Below are 16385 nucleotides of genomic sequence, written 5' to 3'. Positions count from 1 at the left end.
AAAGAGAGGCTTCCTGGGGCTTCTGAGTAAAAAGCAGTTAAGAGAACAGGAACAAAACAGAAACGGACTCACAGACTTTGAGAACAAACTCATGGTCACCAAAGGGGGCGGCGACAAATTAGGAGTATGGGATCAACAGATATAAACTACTATACATAAAATAGATAAGCAATAAGGATTTACTATATGGCACAGGGAATTATAGTCAGTATCTTGTAACAACATATAATGGAATACAATCAGAAAAAAAATAACTGAATCACTATGCTGTACACCTGAAACAAACACAGTATAGTAAATCGACTATACTTCAATAAAAAAGAAAGAACAGGCAGCCTGTTGCCCCAATTGCCTGTGGCAGCCGTCCTACAACCATTAGGGGAATAAGCCCTATGACAAAGCTGAGATGAGTTGAGCGTCAGGGAAAAAATGAAGTCTATGATGACATCATTACACTTGGACCAATCCTGAAGCTTACCCTACCGATAGAGTCTCTGTTATGTCAACAAATACAATACTATCTGTTCTAAACAATAATCTTAAGTGATAAATGGTTTATATTTAAATTTATTTTAAGTTTTTAAATTAAATTTAAGTGATAAATGGTTTATATTTAAATTTATAAAATTTTAAGTTTATAATATATATATTATATATATATAATATAAATTATAAATTTATAAAAATTTAAATACAGCAATAATTTTGGTCAAATATTTTCTCTTAGTATCCTAATTTCCAAATATCCTAATATATATATAATATATATAATATATATATAATATATATATAATATAAATTATAAATTTATAAAAATTTAAATACAGCAATAATTTTGGTCAAATATTTTCTCTTAGTATCCTAATTTCTTTTGTCTTAGTATTGAACATGAATTTTATGCTTTTGGCGTGAAAATAATTTAGTTTCTTGAATTAAAAAGAAAATATGGAATACAGATTTGCCACTAAGTTTTAGCTAAAACTGCCTTCGTATGTATTACGTCTCTTATACAGAAACAAAGTAAACACAATAGCTTTCCTTACTGAAAAGGCAGTCTCCATCCTTTATTTCTCCGTGAAAATGACCGGGGGGTATTCTCTTTATAAGTTGACTTGGGTTCTCTAAGAGGACCAATTACCGAAATTTGTAAATCAAGATTTACAAAAGAGCGTCAGATTCTTAAAGCCATGTTTTTAGGAATATTCTTGGCATTTCTAAGGAAGATTGTCAGCTTAAATTTTGTTGAAGCCAAATTTTACCATTTTAGTCCTTTACTTGGTTCCAAAAAGTGTTTGATCCATGTGGCACTATAAGAACAATTTATCTCTGCAGATAAGCAATTTCAGTTTATTTCCAATAAGGAAGGCTTGGTTTGATGATGATATGAACGTGGTATCCTCTTTCAAAGAAAATGGCTGTATTATCAGATATTCTACAAAGTATTTTATATACATTTTCTCAGCCTCATGTCAACACTGTGAGATGTGTACTCTTTTTGCATTAAGGAAGTGAGACTAAGCAGATAAATAATTTGCCCCAAGTTACGTAGCTAGTAAGGGTTGGAACAATATTTGAACCCAAGCAATTGTTCCATTAGGCCAAGTCCTAACTGCTCTGCTATGAGTACAAACCCCTGACTAAAACTAAAAAGAATAGCCAAGAACTAAAGGCTTCTAGAAATGCAGAGAAGTCTGAAAATCAGTGAGGAAAAAAAATACTCTGAGCAAGAAAATGGGAGGCAGAAAGAGCTCATGTGAGCTCCAAATTAATAGATAAGCAATAAGGATTGGTTACACACGATAGGCGATAAGGAAGGTGCACACAAACACAGGAGCAGCTGTGTTGGTAGGAACAGCATCACAGTGTTAAACTCAGAAATGCCTGGTCTTATGAAAAATTCCAAAGCCATCCATTTAAAGATTTTGTATTATTTCCAGAGGTGGATCAGCGATAATGATGATCGATAACCTTTAACTGAGTACCTAATATGTCTCCGATGCCATTCTACATGGTTTACCAGTATTGCCTCATCTCCTTCTTAACAGCAATCCTATGAAGTTTTCTGATGATGGAGAGACTGAGGCTCTAAATGGTCAGGTAACTGACCAGGGGTTTCACAGTTGATAAGTGGGGAAGCCAAGAGATGAACCCAGATGGTCTAGTTCCAGAACTTGCATTCCCAAGCACATGCTGCAACAAGGAAGGAGTAGACTTGGTGCTCAGGATGTGGGGAGGCTCCACAAAGTCAAGCAGGGTAGTAAAGAGGCCCATACTACAGTAGGAAAAGCAAGAGCTCTGCAGTCAAAAGACCCGTGTTTAAGACCTGCGTCTTGAAACCTATATTACTTGGCAATTATCCTTAACCTCTATAATAGGGGTAATTATACCTGCCCTACCCACCTCACCAGGTTTTTGCGAAGATCAAATAAGGCTGTGTGTGGGAAATACATTATAAACCTTAAAGCCCTGTGTAAATATTGCCCCCTATAAATAAATAATTGTACCATCATGCGAGGAATGTGGCGTAAGATAATGTGCAAAAGCTTTGTCTAGTCAGTGGGCAGATGACCCCCAAAGTTTGTTTTCAGCTTCAAGCAGAGATCTTGTATGCAAAGCAGGGTTTTAAAAAACAACAACATTGAAGAGTATCAGTTTGAATGTTGATAAGTGTTTTATAAATAGCTGCATAATTAGCATGTACTTACTGCAAAAAATATACATAATATTTTATTCCCTGTTGTAGGCTGTAATGAATCTGCTGCCTCTACATCCTAGGAGGTTTTCACTTACTTTCCCCATGATAATTTTAATACATGGAACCATTATTAGCTGAATTAAGAATAAGTAAATGAGCAGTAAAAAAAATACAGAAAAATTACAGGTGCCTGTGGTGAGTAAGATAATAACTAGGTAAAAATATATGAAATAATTACAGTGTTTGAACGGCAGAGCCGGCATGAGGAAAATGCCTCAGTGGAATATTAAACCTGCTGTTGGCAGGGTAGAAAGACTCTGTGGCCTTCACCTCTTCTGATTCTCAGCCCTAATACCTCACTGAAAACAGATCCAATTTGTCTTCATCCATGTTTATATGTCAAAGGGGCTGGTCCAGTTCAATAAAGATTTAGCCATTCTGAAAGCCTGTGGTCCTATAAACTAAATACCCAATAACTAAAAGGTTCTGTTTAAAAGATGTACCAGATTTTGGTATTTACTGTAGACTTAGTCAACCTGGTAACACTGAATATGAACTTATTTAGAATGTATCTATGATCTGCATTTGATATCTCGACAAAATGGAATTTCAGGTAATTTAGATAAAGAGTTTTAAAGAGCTGTGATATTTTGGGGGAAAAACAGTTTAAAGAATATTCTATTATATGTAGCACTCCAAACAGTGTCACTGAATAGTTTAAGGTGAACATTTGAGGCTTTTTATGTTTACATGCCCAGTCCTTGATTAGGAAATGTAGAGATTCACATTGAATTTATGACATGGTTCCTGCAGTTAAGGATTCTTTTTTTTGAATTTGTTTTCTTTTTTTATTGAAGTATAGTTAATTTATAATGTTGTGTTAGTTTCAAGTGTACAGCAAAGTGATTCAGTTATAGATATATATGTTCTTTTTCAGATCCTTTTCCATTATAGGTTATTACAAGATACTGAGTATAGTTCCCTGTGCTATACAGTAGGTCCTTGTTGATTATCTGTTTTATACATTGTAGTGTGTATATGTTAATCCCAAACTCCTAATTTATCTCTCCCCCTGCCCCCCACCATCCCCTGTGGTAGCCATAAGTTTGTTTTCTATGTCTGTGGGTATATTTCTGTTTTGTATAGAAGGACATTTGTATCTTTTTATTAGATTACACATACAAGTGATATCATATGATATTTGTCTTTCTCTGTCTGACTTCATTTTAATATGATAATCTCGAGGTCCATCTATGTTGCTGAAGGATTCTTATGTAATGCTCTTGGATGGTGAAAAGTCGTATTACCATAATGAGAAACCTCAAATTAGGATTTGAATCATCAGTAGTTTAAGAATGTCTGGTCTGATTAGGAGTGGAGAGCCACTGCTTTCTAAACCAACAGACGTTGGACAAGAGAACTGGTTGAATATATATAGCAGAGAGGGTCTAGTTCAGACATGAGGGATCCTGCTTCGCTGACTCTCAGATGGTCAAGGCTGCGACAATTAACTCTTGGTTTTCTGTATGTGCTTTGTCTTCTTTGAGGGCTTTTGAGGATCAGTTCTACATCTCACATGGATTTCCCTGTTATCCAACAAACTTCTAGGTTACCTAATTCTGCTGCATAGTATATGTTTGGATAAAGAAATAATAATATTAGACAAACACAGTAACGTAAACAAGTCAACAGAGTACTGGGGCGGGAGGTAAGAGAGCTGAGTTCTAGTTGGAAGAATTCCATTGATAAATTCAGAAAAATCACTTCACCTCATTCTACCTGTTCCCTTACCTCTAAAAATGGTGGAATTGAAGGAGATAAAGCTCAGATTCTATGATTCCGTGAATCATCTGAAATCAACTCAGTATATGACTGATGAGTTTGGCCACTTGGACTACTATGGCCTTTTCTTAATTGTGTTAAAGGTAACAATTAAGGGAATAATTCCAGATTCTCTTCCAGACTTTAAACTAGCACTTTATGAGCTACCAGAATCAAATACCAGAACCATGTTATCTTTCTGTGACTTTTTCCCATGAATTCAAGCAGCCATATTGCTTCTTACCAGAACCCAGCTGTCATGATATCACGAGTCATGACCTTATTCTATTCTATTCTCTCAAGTATTTCCTGATCATATGACAAACTCATTAGATTATTATGTGTTTGATATTCTCTACTAACCTACTCTTGAAACAGCCATTAGCTAAGTATGTATTTCAGATGGTGTTCTTCGTATGTTAAAAATGTGTGTGGTATGCATTACTGATCCTTTCTAAACTGTTATTTGTGCTGCAGAAGAGTTAGATTTTGATTCCACATAGGACTTCCTCCATCAAATGGTTCATGCATTATTATCCCAGCTTTAGCCACGGAAAGTAATGGTTTCTGCAACCTTTCTGATGTGTGTGAATTTACAAATACTATATTTGAAATGTTACTCTTGTTAGCTTGCATTTTTGACATCATATTGAGACAAGGGACCTGGTGGGATGCTCTTTATTCTTTGGCTGCTTTCTGAAGGGAATATAGGTTTCTTCTCTTTCCCCTTCTTTTTTGTAGGAGTTAAATAAAATCTAAAAATCACATAAATATTCTAAAAACCTGGGGAGATTGTTATGGGAATAAATAGAAGCCCCAGCACCTCCCCTGTGACCATTTCAGGCAGATCAATTACATGTAGAGTCTTCTCTGTGTCCCCTGAGAATCTGATTCAGCAGCCTGTTGAGGACTGGAATGGTGTGATGCCTGTGGAGGGGCCGAATCCTTGAGCACGTGCCTAGATTCAGCTATGAAAATACTATGACTCCCAGCTCCACCTTAGTGAATAAACACCTGTAAGGGGAAAGGCAAGACTCTGTGAAACAAATCAGTGCTTCCTGTTGTTTTTTCCAGAGGTAAAGATTCGTAACTTTCACGAGAAAAAAGAGAAAGCCTCTTCCTACTCCCTCTGGATTCAGTCAGTTCTAGCTCCCAGGAGGCTGTGGAGCTATACATGAAGAGTGGGGGGCACTCAGCCCTTGGTTTCGGGACTGTACATGCTGAGTCAGCTCTAGGAAACTAGGAACTTCAGCAAAAAGGAAGGAACGAAGAGAAGGAGGGAAGGAGGGAGGGAGGGAGGGAGGAAGGACGGATGAGAGAGAGGGAGAAAGAGAGAGAGGAGGAGAACTCTTTCCCATTAGGATCTCTGCTTCCCAGATGCAATTACTGGTAATAACTTCAATTTCTATGTAAATGTCACTGTGCTAGGCATGGTACGGAATACAAGAAAAATAACGTGTTACCCCAAGCCTCAAGGAATCTGTAGTTAAGATGACTAACCACTGATGCACAAAAAGCCAATAAGAGTTAAATAATGGTTCTGAGCAAGAGAAAAAAGGATGGTATAAAAACTGTGTCTAAAAAAAACTGTGTCTGAGTCCCTCACCGGAAGACGGATACAGCAGGAACCTTTCCTTGTCCTAACCCTGGGTGAGTTTATCTACCTGAGCCTCACTTCCTTCCCATGTGCTTTTTGTGTCAGTCACGGTTCCAGCAGGACTAGATGCCCACTCGTAAGTGTTTAACTGAAGCGCACATAATGAAGGATTGTAGAGATGTGTCCAGAATTGTGGGAGCCAACAAGAGGTGGCAAGGCGCAACAGCAGGAAGCATTACCCTAGAGTTGAAGGAGGGCAGCAGGCAGGCAGGGAATGTGATGAGAGCCGGAGCCAGGCGCAACAAGAATCCTTGTCAACACACAAGTCCAAGTGGAGCCATGCAAGTCTAATTCTTTGGGCAGCGATCAAGGCAAAGCCAGCTGAGTTTGTCTGCATCTGGTCCAGAACCCGTGTGCAGGTGAGGGTTTTCTTGAGGGCCTGAGGAAGGTTTCCAGTAGTCCAGGAGGCAGGCTTTCTGAAGCTGGGATCTGTCACCCTGTCTTTGCAAGTAGCCCAGTGAATGGCTAAATGTCTTCCTTGACTCCTTGGCACTTACCACGCACAGCCTTCACAAGGTACAGAACAGGAGAAAATGGATTATGCCCTCAACAATAAGAGGCGAGTCATCCGCCTGGTTTTGCAGTGGGCCGCCATGTATGGAGACGTCCTGCAAGAGGATGATGTGGCAATGGCTTTCCTGGAGGTACGTGGGGGTCATCCCTGCCAAGAATGCACCTTTGTCCTACAATGCAGGGACTACCCATAGGCATGGCAGCTTCCCTGGAGGGACTGTAATTGCAGATTCTAGATTCTGTTAACATGTTCGTTCATCAGAAAGGTACTATAAGGAAAGTAAAGAAAAGCATCATCCATTATCCTGCCCCTCTAATTCAATAACTGGAAGTAGCATTCTAATGTATTTTCATTTGGTTATTTTCTCTGTTATATTTTCCGTAGTTGTAATCACATAGTACCCATCATTTTACAGGCTGCTTTTTCCACTTGATGTAAGGAGTTTTCCATGTCAGTAGAGTCTTCCTAAGAAAACTTTCTAACGGCCCTGCCACAGATATATTTATTTGTTCCCATATTATTGTATATTTACATCATTTCCATTTTTACCTTCCTAGGATAACAGCGTAGTGAACACTTTTGTGCCAATAGGTCTATCCTTCGTTATATTCCTAGCAGTGGGATTACTAGATCAAATGGTGGATACTTTTGAGTAGAGTGAAGCAGATAACTTTACTGAGGAATTCCTGGGGCCACGAGGTAGTTCTGAAGGGAAACGATTTACTTTGTAAACACTGCTTTAAGCTGAGCTTCCCTTTTCCTTCCCATGGCTCCAGCCCAAGTCACAGCATTGACCTGGGCATTTAATCCTTGATGACTCATTCTGTCCTCCGAATCTGAGATGGGGACCTTACTCCTGTGCAGGCAAAAGGCAATGTGGCTTCTGTTTCAAACCTTATCAGTCTGTCTGTTCAAGAATGAATTATCCAGGAGAAACGTCCCCAGTCTCTCCTTTTTACTCACGTCATCTGGCAGGCAGAGAAGTGAGTCTGGGAGGAAAGGTGGACGATGAGAGTCCCTCACGGCTGTGGGATAAAGGATTTTGAAAATGTAGAGGAATAATAGTAGCTTGGGTCATTGGGTCATGGCCCCTACCCATTGCATCGAGTAAAGGACCACTTTACAGATGAGCCAAAGTGGTGTGACGCTGCCACTGCCACAGCTCTCAGCTCCTGCTGGGGAGGCCACTGCTCCTGCACAAAGCAGGGCACGGCGGCTGCACAGTGGGCGGGGCCATTCCCAGGACGTCAGTGAAGAGTCCTGAGCTGGTGACGTAAACTCAGCAGAATTTCAGTTCAGTGCTGAAAACCACGACTGTACTTTTACCACCAACAGTTAACCGCGACCAGTGGTAAATATTAAACAACAAATACTAACATAATATTCAAAATAAATATTAAAATTTCCCTGAAGAAACATTGAGGTGAAAACAGTGCTCTTAAAGGATAGACTATAAAATAACCCATTCCAGAACATTGCATTGCATTGCCTTTGGTATAAATATCATATAAACAATTCATTTGCAATGCAATTTTTTTGTAATTTTTTTATTGTGGTAGAATATATCAAACATAAAATTTGCTGTTTTAATCTTTCTTAAGCATACAATTCAGTGGCATTCATTACATTCGCAATGTAACGCAAACATCACCACCATCGGTTTCCAAAATTTTTTCTCACTTGCAATTGTGAATTTAGGCATGCCGTAACGTTCTCTTTTACTTTTTTGTCCCCAGTCCATGAAGCCATGGTCTGGAGATGCTAGTGAGGCAGATGACATAGGGACACGTCTTTGTTGCTCTTTACAGAATTACGTACCTTTTGCAGTTCCTGTTAAAAGCCTGTGACCTTTGCCAATTACAGGAGTTTTATGTGTCTGTATCAGATGATGCCCGGATGATTGCTGCCCTCAAGGAGCAACTGCCCGAGTTGGAGAAGATTGTCAAGCAAATGTAAGGAAGGGCTTGGCTTTGGGGCGTGCTTTCATCAAGTAAGTGCCTGCTGCCTCTGAATCACATCATCTTCCAGGAGGTCCTTTGCCCACCTCCCAAAAGGTGAAAGATGCTTTGTCAACAACCACACACTATTCTGATTTGAGCAATCTGAGCGTCGGGTGAAGAGGTGCAGTCAGGCCAGATTAACAAAAGGACAGAGATTCCGCGTAGCTGCCTTCTGTGCCAGATGGCCGCCAGGAGAGAGCCTGGGGAGCCAGAGATCCTCTCTGAGTGTCTGACTCAATAAACTCGGGTCCCTTTGGTTCAAGGCAGTGAATCCAGTAATAAAGTGGTCAGTGGCATCTAAAGAAAGTTTGAGGAGAATTACTTATATGGTAAATTCACTTCGGGCTGCCAGTGCGGTCGGTGGTGAATATTTGTGTCCTCTCAGTGGCAACACAGAAGGTTTTCATATGCTGTTCTTTGAGCCGTTGATTAAATACTGGCTACTAAATAGACTTTGAGATTGAGAAATTCTGGCTTTTATCATCAGTTCGACAAGGGATCTGTCTGTGACAAGAGCTGATCTCTTAGCTGTCTCCTCTGGGCCTTGGCCTCTCAGTATTAAAATAAGGAGGCTCGTGTTGCCTCCTGAAGGGATGCTGTGGTTTCATTTTCTAATGTAAGATTAAAGTTATATACAAATGAAGCAATTTAAAATAATAGTACCAACAGTATTAAATAATGTGCTTTCTCTATTTCTCGTAGTTCAGAAGATGCAAAGGCTCCACAAAAGAAGGTAAGTGGCAACGGATTAGGATTCTCTAACTGTGCCCTGTAGAATGACAGTTCTCCAGAAACATAATATTGCAATATATGACAGTGCTATCTTTGTAAAGACAAAATACGTTTATTTCTCGACTCTGCTTCTCAGATGTGTGTCCTCTGAGTTGCAAACGTGCATTTGTCATTCATTCCTTATGACAGCTGCTGCTGTTATTATTTTTTACAGCACAAAGTTCTTTTGCAGCAGTTCAACACAGGCGATGACAGAGCCCAGAAGCGCCAGCCTATCCGTGGCTCTGATGAAGGTGAGAATGTCTTCCAACTTGTGCAGATTATTTAAAGTCAGAATAAAATCTCCCCCCTGGGAATCACCCCTTGGGCCCACAGAATAGCTTTTCTTGGCTGTCCCTGTGTACTCCAAATGGTTTGCTTGGAGGTGCCCGTTTGCATTCCAATTATTTATGTTCTTGAACTCTGTGCCTGGAGCTGAGGTGCTTGTTCACACTCCCCTGATTCTGCCTCTCCCCCACTGCTACCTCTCCTTGAAGGAGAGAAAGATTATCTCAGGCACCCGTTGTCAACGTGGCAGGAGGGTGGCTGGCGCTTTGCAGATGCCTCGCCGAGGGGGAGCGCCAGAGGCACCTGCAGAGCGGGGCTCCCACCCGGGGAGAGCACTCTGGCCCTGAGCAGTACCTCGTTCGCAGCCATCAGGGAGGCAGAGATGCTGGCTGTTATTGCCTGCTTGGTTAAGATTTCTCCAAGAATCACAACCAAAATAAGATGAATGACCATGATAAAACCTTCATCTTAAGCCACAGATGACTCTTGTAATTTAGCAGTGCCCCAAACTCCAGAATTACAGGAGCTGGAAATCGCCTTCAAGATCTATGTGTTCAGAGCTGAGCTTCTGGGTGCCACATAGGGGTCTGCTGAGCTGAGTACCACCCGTGCCACCTGGCCTGGCCTCCGAGTACACAAACCAGGGAACAAGTGAGCAGCCATGTCAGCAAATGTTCACGGCCCCAGGCGGAAGCGCTCCTGTTTGCAGAGGCGTTAATGTTGGCGCCCCACCACTGCTCTGGGCTGCAGGAATCTAGTAATCTGCCTACAACACAGCACTCCCGGTATTGTGAAAAAGAAAGGCTCACAGGCAAAGGCAGACCCAGAAAATTGGCCTAAACATACTTCTCATTGTTTCACATGCCCTATGTGTGGGTTTTTCACAAATATCTATTGTGGTTTTTGTAACTGGAGCTGGCAGTCGTGGACTTTTCTTAGACCAATGCTAAGGTAAGAAGTTTTAGAAGGGGGCAGGCATAGGCATAAATGAGTACAAATAAATACAAATCTTAAGAATGGCAAGATGATGCAAATTTCGGAGCGTGTCTAAACATTTTGCATAGCTTTTGTTTTTTTTAAGAACTCACAAGACCAACTTATCTTACTGTTGCTGCCTTCCCAATAGTTCTGTTTAAAGTCTATTGCATGGACCACACCTACACAACCATCCGGGTGCCAGTGGCTGCCTCGGTGAAGGAAGTCCTCAGCGCAGTTGCCGACAAACTAGGCTCTGGGGAAGGCCTGATCATCACCAAGATGAGTTCCGGAGGAGGTAACCGCCTTCTGCAAAGCAGAATATCCCATCCCAACAGAACCCTGCCAGAAGTTAGCGAGGCCCTTCCAAGCTGATCCAAAGGGACAAATAGGTGCTGTGTATGCTCCCCAAAATAACAGAAATACAGTGGTCAGAGGCGGGCTGGGCTAGTGTCTGATATCCCCTATCCTGTAGGTAACCACCCTGACGCAGAAAAGGGTGAAATGATCTATCCAAGGCAGCTGGAACTGAGGTCTCTGGTGTGGATGTCAGCCTGGAGTTCTTTCCCTATAAACCCTAAACAAAAAAGCTTAAGGCTGTAATAACACATAATGGAAAAGAATCGAAAAACAATTTATACATGTAAATACCTATGTCTATACGTATATATGTAGTACTGAATCACTTTGCTGTATACCTGAAATAACGCAACACTGTAAATCAGCCGTACTGCAATTAAAAAAAAAAAAAAGCTTAAGACCTGGGAGCTCTGAGAAATGTGGGCCCTAAGAGGGCACCTGGCTTTTCTAGCTAAAGGCTGTAGGTTTTCACAAGTCTGAAGTCGGAGGTGGCCATAGGCTGGTTCTTTCCAGTTGATGATGGTTTTCCTCCTTTCCCAGTAAAGACGGCAGGAACCCAGCTCGTCAAACAAAACGAGAAGTCTTTTCCCTCGCAGAATTACTAGACTGCTCTCTGCTTTCCTGAAATGTCGTTCATTCATTCTTCATATAGTTTCTGGCCACTTAGTGTGGCTGTGAGAGGAGAGGAGGTGTTGGACACAGCCTGGGCCTCCAGGTTGCTCACAGGCTGGTGAGGCGGGAGACAATAAATAAATAATTATAGTCCACGCCGGCAAGAGTTTTGGAAGGGTCTGCCTGCATTGCAGTGAGAGCCTGGAGGAGAGAGCCGTCAGGCTAGCTGGTCCAGTATGATTTGATAGTTATTGGAAGATCCTTCAGGATCGGGTGAGCCATCCCTGCCGTGTTTGAAGACAAATGATTCCACTGATGTAGGATTTTTAAATGCATCTCGGATTCCCAAGATATCCCCTTCCATTTCTGTTCCTGGCACACACGACCCAGGACGTCTGTCTGCCGTGATGATCCCTCTGGCACACTCTCGCCATAGCTATCCCAGGTGCCTCCTTCACTTCCTTCAGGTTTCCCCCCAAGTGTCATTGTCTCATGGAGGCCCCCTCCTTCCTTTCTCCAGTTCCCTTTCTAAAATTCCCCCTTACACATACTTCCTAGCCTCCTTCCCTGCTATACTGTTTTCTCCTCCTCACTGCTTACTCTCCGGTACATTGGCTCTATCTGCGTCCCTCACTATGATATAAGCTCTTTCTGGACTGTTTTGGGTTTTTTCCCCTGTATTGTTCCCTTCCGTATCCTCAGTGCCTAGAGCAGTGTCCAGCATACGGTAAATGCTAAATATTTATTGTATGAATTATGTTTTTGTTTTTTTTGAATTATCTTTTAAATATAGAAGACTTAAGCTAATAATGCAGTTGCCCTCCAAATCAGGGAATGAGTGATAAAACACGGTAATAAATTTTACATCTCAAGTCATGTGGGATCTCAGAAACCCCCTAAGTTTTCTAAAAGTTATCTTGGCATCTCCAGAGTGCTGGGCGTTATTACCATCTGGAAGCGTAACTTGTTTTTTAAAAAGCAGGTGCGGTTTCTGTATGCAGAACCGGGTGACTTGACCCTCGGGTATTTCCATTCCTGTGTTGCGGTCATTTCTGACGGCATCCTGAGTGTCGTGCGCCTGCACGAATGCCTTGTCTTTTTTATTCGGTGGGTTCCTTCAGTACTGTATTTCATGCAGTCACTCTGCGTGTTCCGGTAATTCACCAAGCTGGTAATTTGTTGGTGTGATTAGGGCAGCGCAGCAAATCTCAGGTGCATTTAATAGGCAATCTCTTGCTTTTTATGTTCACAGAAAAGGTGGTGCTCAAACCTAACGACGTTTCAGTATTTACGACGCTCACTATTAATGGACGCCTGTTTGCTTGCCCGCGAGAGAAATTCGATTCACTGGTAGGTGTGGATGGCCACCTCAGAGCAGCGTCTGCAATCAGAAAAACTTGTCTGGAGCTTAATTTTGCAGTCACGTTGAACCTAGTTGCTAAAAAATCTTGAACGCTACTTGTCTTTCTCTTTTCTGCAGTCTATCAGGTAAGCCTCAGGTGTTCATTTGAGATGCTCTGAGCTTTAGATTTTCCTTTGTGGAAATTCGCCAAGGAACACCACTACTGGGGCATAATTCAGCTTTCAGAACTCTTTGTAGTAATTCACGTCCTTGAAATGTCCCCGGTTTAAATATTACTATTAAGAATCTGAATACTTAGACACCAGGATAGAAATAATGTTTTAAGACAAGATGTTGCAATTTATCCTGCCCCTTGGGGGGGGGGGGATGTAGAAATGCATTACGGAAGAGCCACTCTCCGGTCCAGGGAAAATGCTGTTCCCTGAAAGGGCTCTCTCCATCTTGTGTAGGAAATCTCAGAGGCCAGCCGTCTTTCCTAAGTCTCCAAAACAGTGTTCGCGGCCCCACCCAGCTCTCTGTGAGTAAAGGCTTAATCGGCCCTTGATAATAAGTGACTGGCCCTCTCTTCTTTTTGCAGCGGGTAGGGTTCAGTTCTGTTTCTCCTGTAACAGGCGTAGAAGTGAGCAGCTACTAGAGTATCTTAGAGAGCTTGTGGGGCCAGTTCAGGGGATAGAGGACTAGTTTTTTCCATCTTTAGACACACCGGGCTTCTTTACCAAGAGAAGTGCAACACGGGCGCTACAGGGAAACTGCATTGCGTTTTAGGGGGAAAACTTAACTACATAAGTGATGCGTGAATACGTTCAGTTTAATCAGATCAGACATCGTAGGTAAATCAAGATTCCCCTCCTTGGACTTTTTAGAGCTTGTTTAGCCTTATCATGATTCTGACCTTCTAGTCTGGGGAGAGCTGTCTTGTGCACTGTCTCACAGCCGAGCAGATTTGCAACATCTTGAATGTACCTGGAGGGGAGCTTCACAGAAGGGGCGTTAGCTCTCCCGCCCCTCTCTCATCCGTCTGGCCCGTGAGCACCCTTGCCTCACTCAACCAACCACCAGCGTTGTGTGATCTGAGTCTGCCCCCAGTCCTTTTCGTATATTTTTCATCATCTACATTCGTGGCTTCCTGAAAAATAAATATTTCCCAGTATTGAGGGATTGGGGGAATAAATGGCATGGATGAGTTACACTGCTCTCTTCTGGAAGCAAAAGCCATCAGAAGCCAGTTCAGCCAGAGCCCTGCCAAAGGTGCCACGTGACGTGTTTGCCACACAGCGCTCGGGCCTCTCTTCCCGGCTGGTTCTTGGCCGCGGTGTCCGATGATGTGGTGTAGAGACGGAGAGTGTGGACCACCTCCAGCTCCCTGTGGGGCACATACTAAGGTTTTAAGCCTCTGTTTATTTGCACACAACCCTTCAGCCTTACAAGTTCTTAGTCCTTGCTCGTCTTCCATTTTAAGGCCGGAGTAATTGCAGGGAGTTTACTTTGCAGCAAGTACCCAGACGTGAACTTGCCTAACTTCTTCCCTGTCGGTGCTCTTCCATTCACTGGGCTGCCAGCTATGCTGTTGTTTCTAAGGAGTGGTCGAGCTGTCCCTGCCTCACAAAACTGTAGGCACGGAGCTCCTTTTCTGGCTTTCTAAAGATTTCTTTGAGGACAGTCCGTCTAGGAAGAGTCGTATACAGGATGCCCCTGCAGTACAGAATGTTGGCCAAACCTTTGATCCATCAACACGTACTTATGAAGTGCTAGCTTCTGTGTGACACTAAACCAGTGTCCCAGAGCCTCTGCCCTTAAGACAATTATGGTCAGATTGGGAGATGAAACTAACGCAGACAGCCTGGAACAGAACGAATTGTAGTGCTGAAGTGTTGTCTAGAATTAGTAGAGCGCCAGTAATTTATCCTAGTTGCCTAAGGGCTTGGATTCTAGAGTTTTACTTTCTTGACATTTTAAACATAAATGTCAGTACAGAGCAACTTACAGTAAAACCCCATGGCACTGTAATTTCGTTCTAAATACTTCTATCCGTTCACTAGCTCCTTAGGTTTTTATTTAGGGCCTATACTGTTATCATTCCAGGCAGATGATTCTGGCTCTAGGATGGTCTTGAAGATGAATGCATCATGGTCCTTGTGCCTCAGGGAGCTCACAGTATAGCGTGGGACGCCAGAGTGTAATGAGTATCCAAGGTGACAAATGCCATTGCAGAGCTAGGCACAGAGGTGCGGGAGCACGAGGAAAGAGGATGCTGAGATGGCAGCTGGCTTTAGCCATCTCTTTGTCACTGACAATCAGCACGTCCTTTTAATGTCTTAGTTTCCTCATCTGGACAATGGGAGGGTAACAGTGCTATTCTCCCAATCACCACCATCCAGGCTTAACAGAGAAATCAGCTCTCAAAAAGAGCAGAGAGAGAGAATCAGTCTATAGGAGTTCTTTGCCTCTGTGTGGGCACTTTTCAGATCTGTCTGTGTAATGCAGACCTTACATAGGCTCTGCTACACTTCATCTGTAAGGAAATTTCCACAGGGGTCTCTGTGAGAAAATGGTCCAAGGAGTTGCTTCCTATGGGGCCAGCATGTTAATTCCCCACTTCAGTTAGAGGAGCCCTCTGTGCTGCTCAGATTGCCTCTCTGGTGGTTCACGGAGGGAAGGGATCGGCCTGCCCTTTGCTTGGCGAGCCCTGTTCACTCAAAAAAAGTAGAGATTCAACAGGGGTTTCTGTTTTTCTCTCAGAAGGGATTCAGGATGATATACCAGCCCCCATGACTAAAAGAATTTAATGGCCTCTTCCCTGTATTTGTTGGGTTAATTTATCCCCTCTGTGAAAAGCCGTAAGACCTCAAGGGAAAGAGATAAGGAGTCAGATTGAGGAGAGAGCAAACCTAAGGAATAGAGGGCAGGTCCACAGCAGAGCACATGGGCGAGAGGGAAGGCAGAATGTGGAGAGCCGGTCTGAGCCTGAGACAGAGTTCTCGCACCAAGTATTTAAAAGCTTCCCCGACATTTCTACCTGAGACCTACCCCGCTTGAAACCATTCTCCTTATTTGCTTCCATAAGCTACTTGCCCATCAGCTTCAGGTCGGTTCCCTAAGTTTTAAAACTTTGGAATAATGGTTTTTCTTCCATGCTGTCTGTGCCCTGCATAAAGTGAATCAGGAACAACAGTATTTGGCTCATACATCCGGGTCCTGTACTCATCACACTTCCCCGTACCTCTGCATTGGTGCAGCAGAGCTGGGAAGGGAACTAATTTGGAGGGGACGGTGGGGACCTCCTCTGTGCTAGGCACTGTGCTCACGTGCTACACTTAAATTATTCCCAT

General features: G+C 42.6%; 1 protein-coding gene across 3 annotated transcripts in view; it reads left to right on the top strand.

Annotated features, from left to right (window-relative positions):
- RAPGEF4 (Rap guanine nucleotide exchange factor 4) overlaps window positions 1-16385 on the top strand; it is a 317013-nt gene that overhangs the window by 274603 nt on the left and 26025 nt on the right. For all 3 annotated transcript variants that reach the window (XM_073807568.1, XM_019923308.3, XM_073807569.1), the window contains 6 exons: window positions 6667-6817; window positions 8551-8639; window positions 9390-9420; window positions 9634-9712; window positions 10873-11019; window positions 12946-13043. In XM_073807568.1, the coding sequence (XP_073663669.1) occupies window positions 6667-6817; window positions 8551-8639; window positions 9390-9420; window positions 9634-9712; window positions 10873-11019; window positions 12946-13043 (595 nt within the window). The remainder of the gene's footprint in view (window positions 1-6666; window positions 6818-8550; window positions 8640-9389; window positions 9421-9633; window positions 9713-10872; window positions 11020-12945; window positions 13044-16385) is intronic.

Source organism: Tursiops truncatus, chromosome 7, assembly GCF_011762595.2.
Source record: "Tursiops truncatus isolate mTurTru1 chromosome 7, mTurTru1.mat.Y, whole genome shotgun sequence".
NCBI classification, from domain to species: domain Eukaryota; kingdom Metazoa; phylum Chordata; class Mammalia; order Artiodactyla; family Delphinidae; genus Tursiops; species Tursiops truncatus.
The sequence above is the reverse complement of the archived record's forward strand: the minus strand, read 5'-3'. Positions and strand labels throughout refer to the sequence as shown.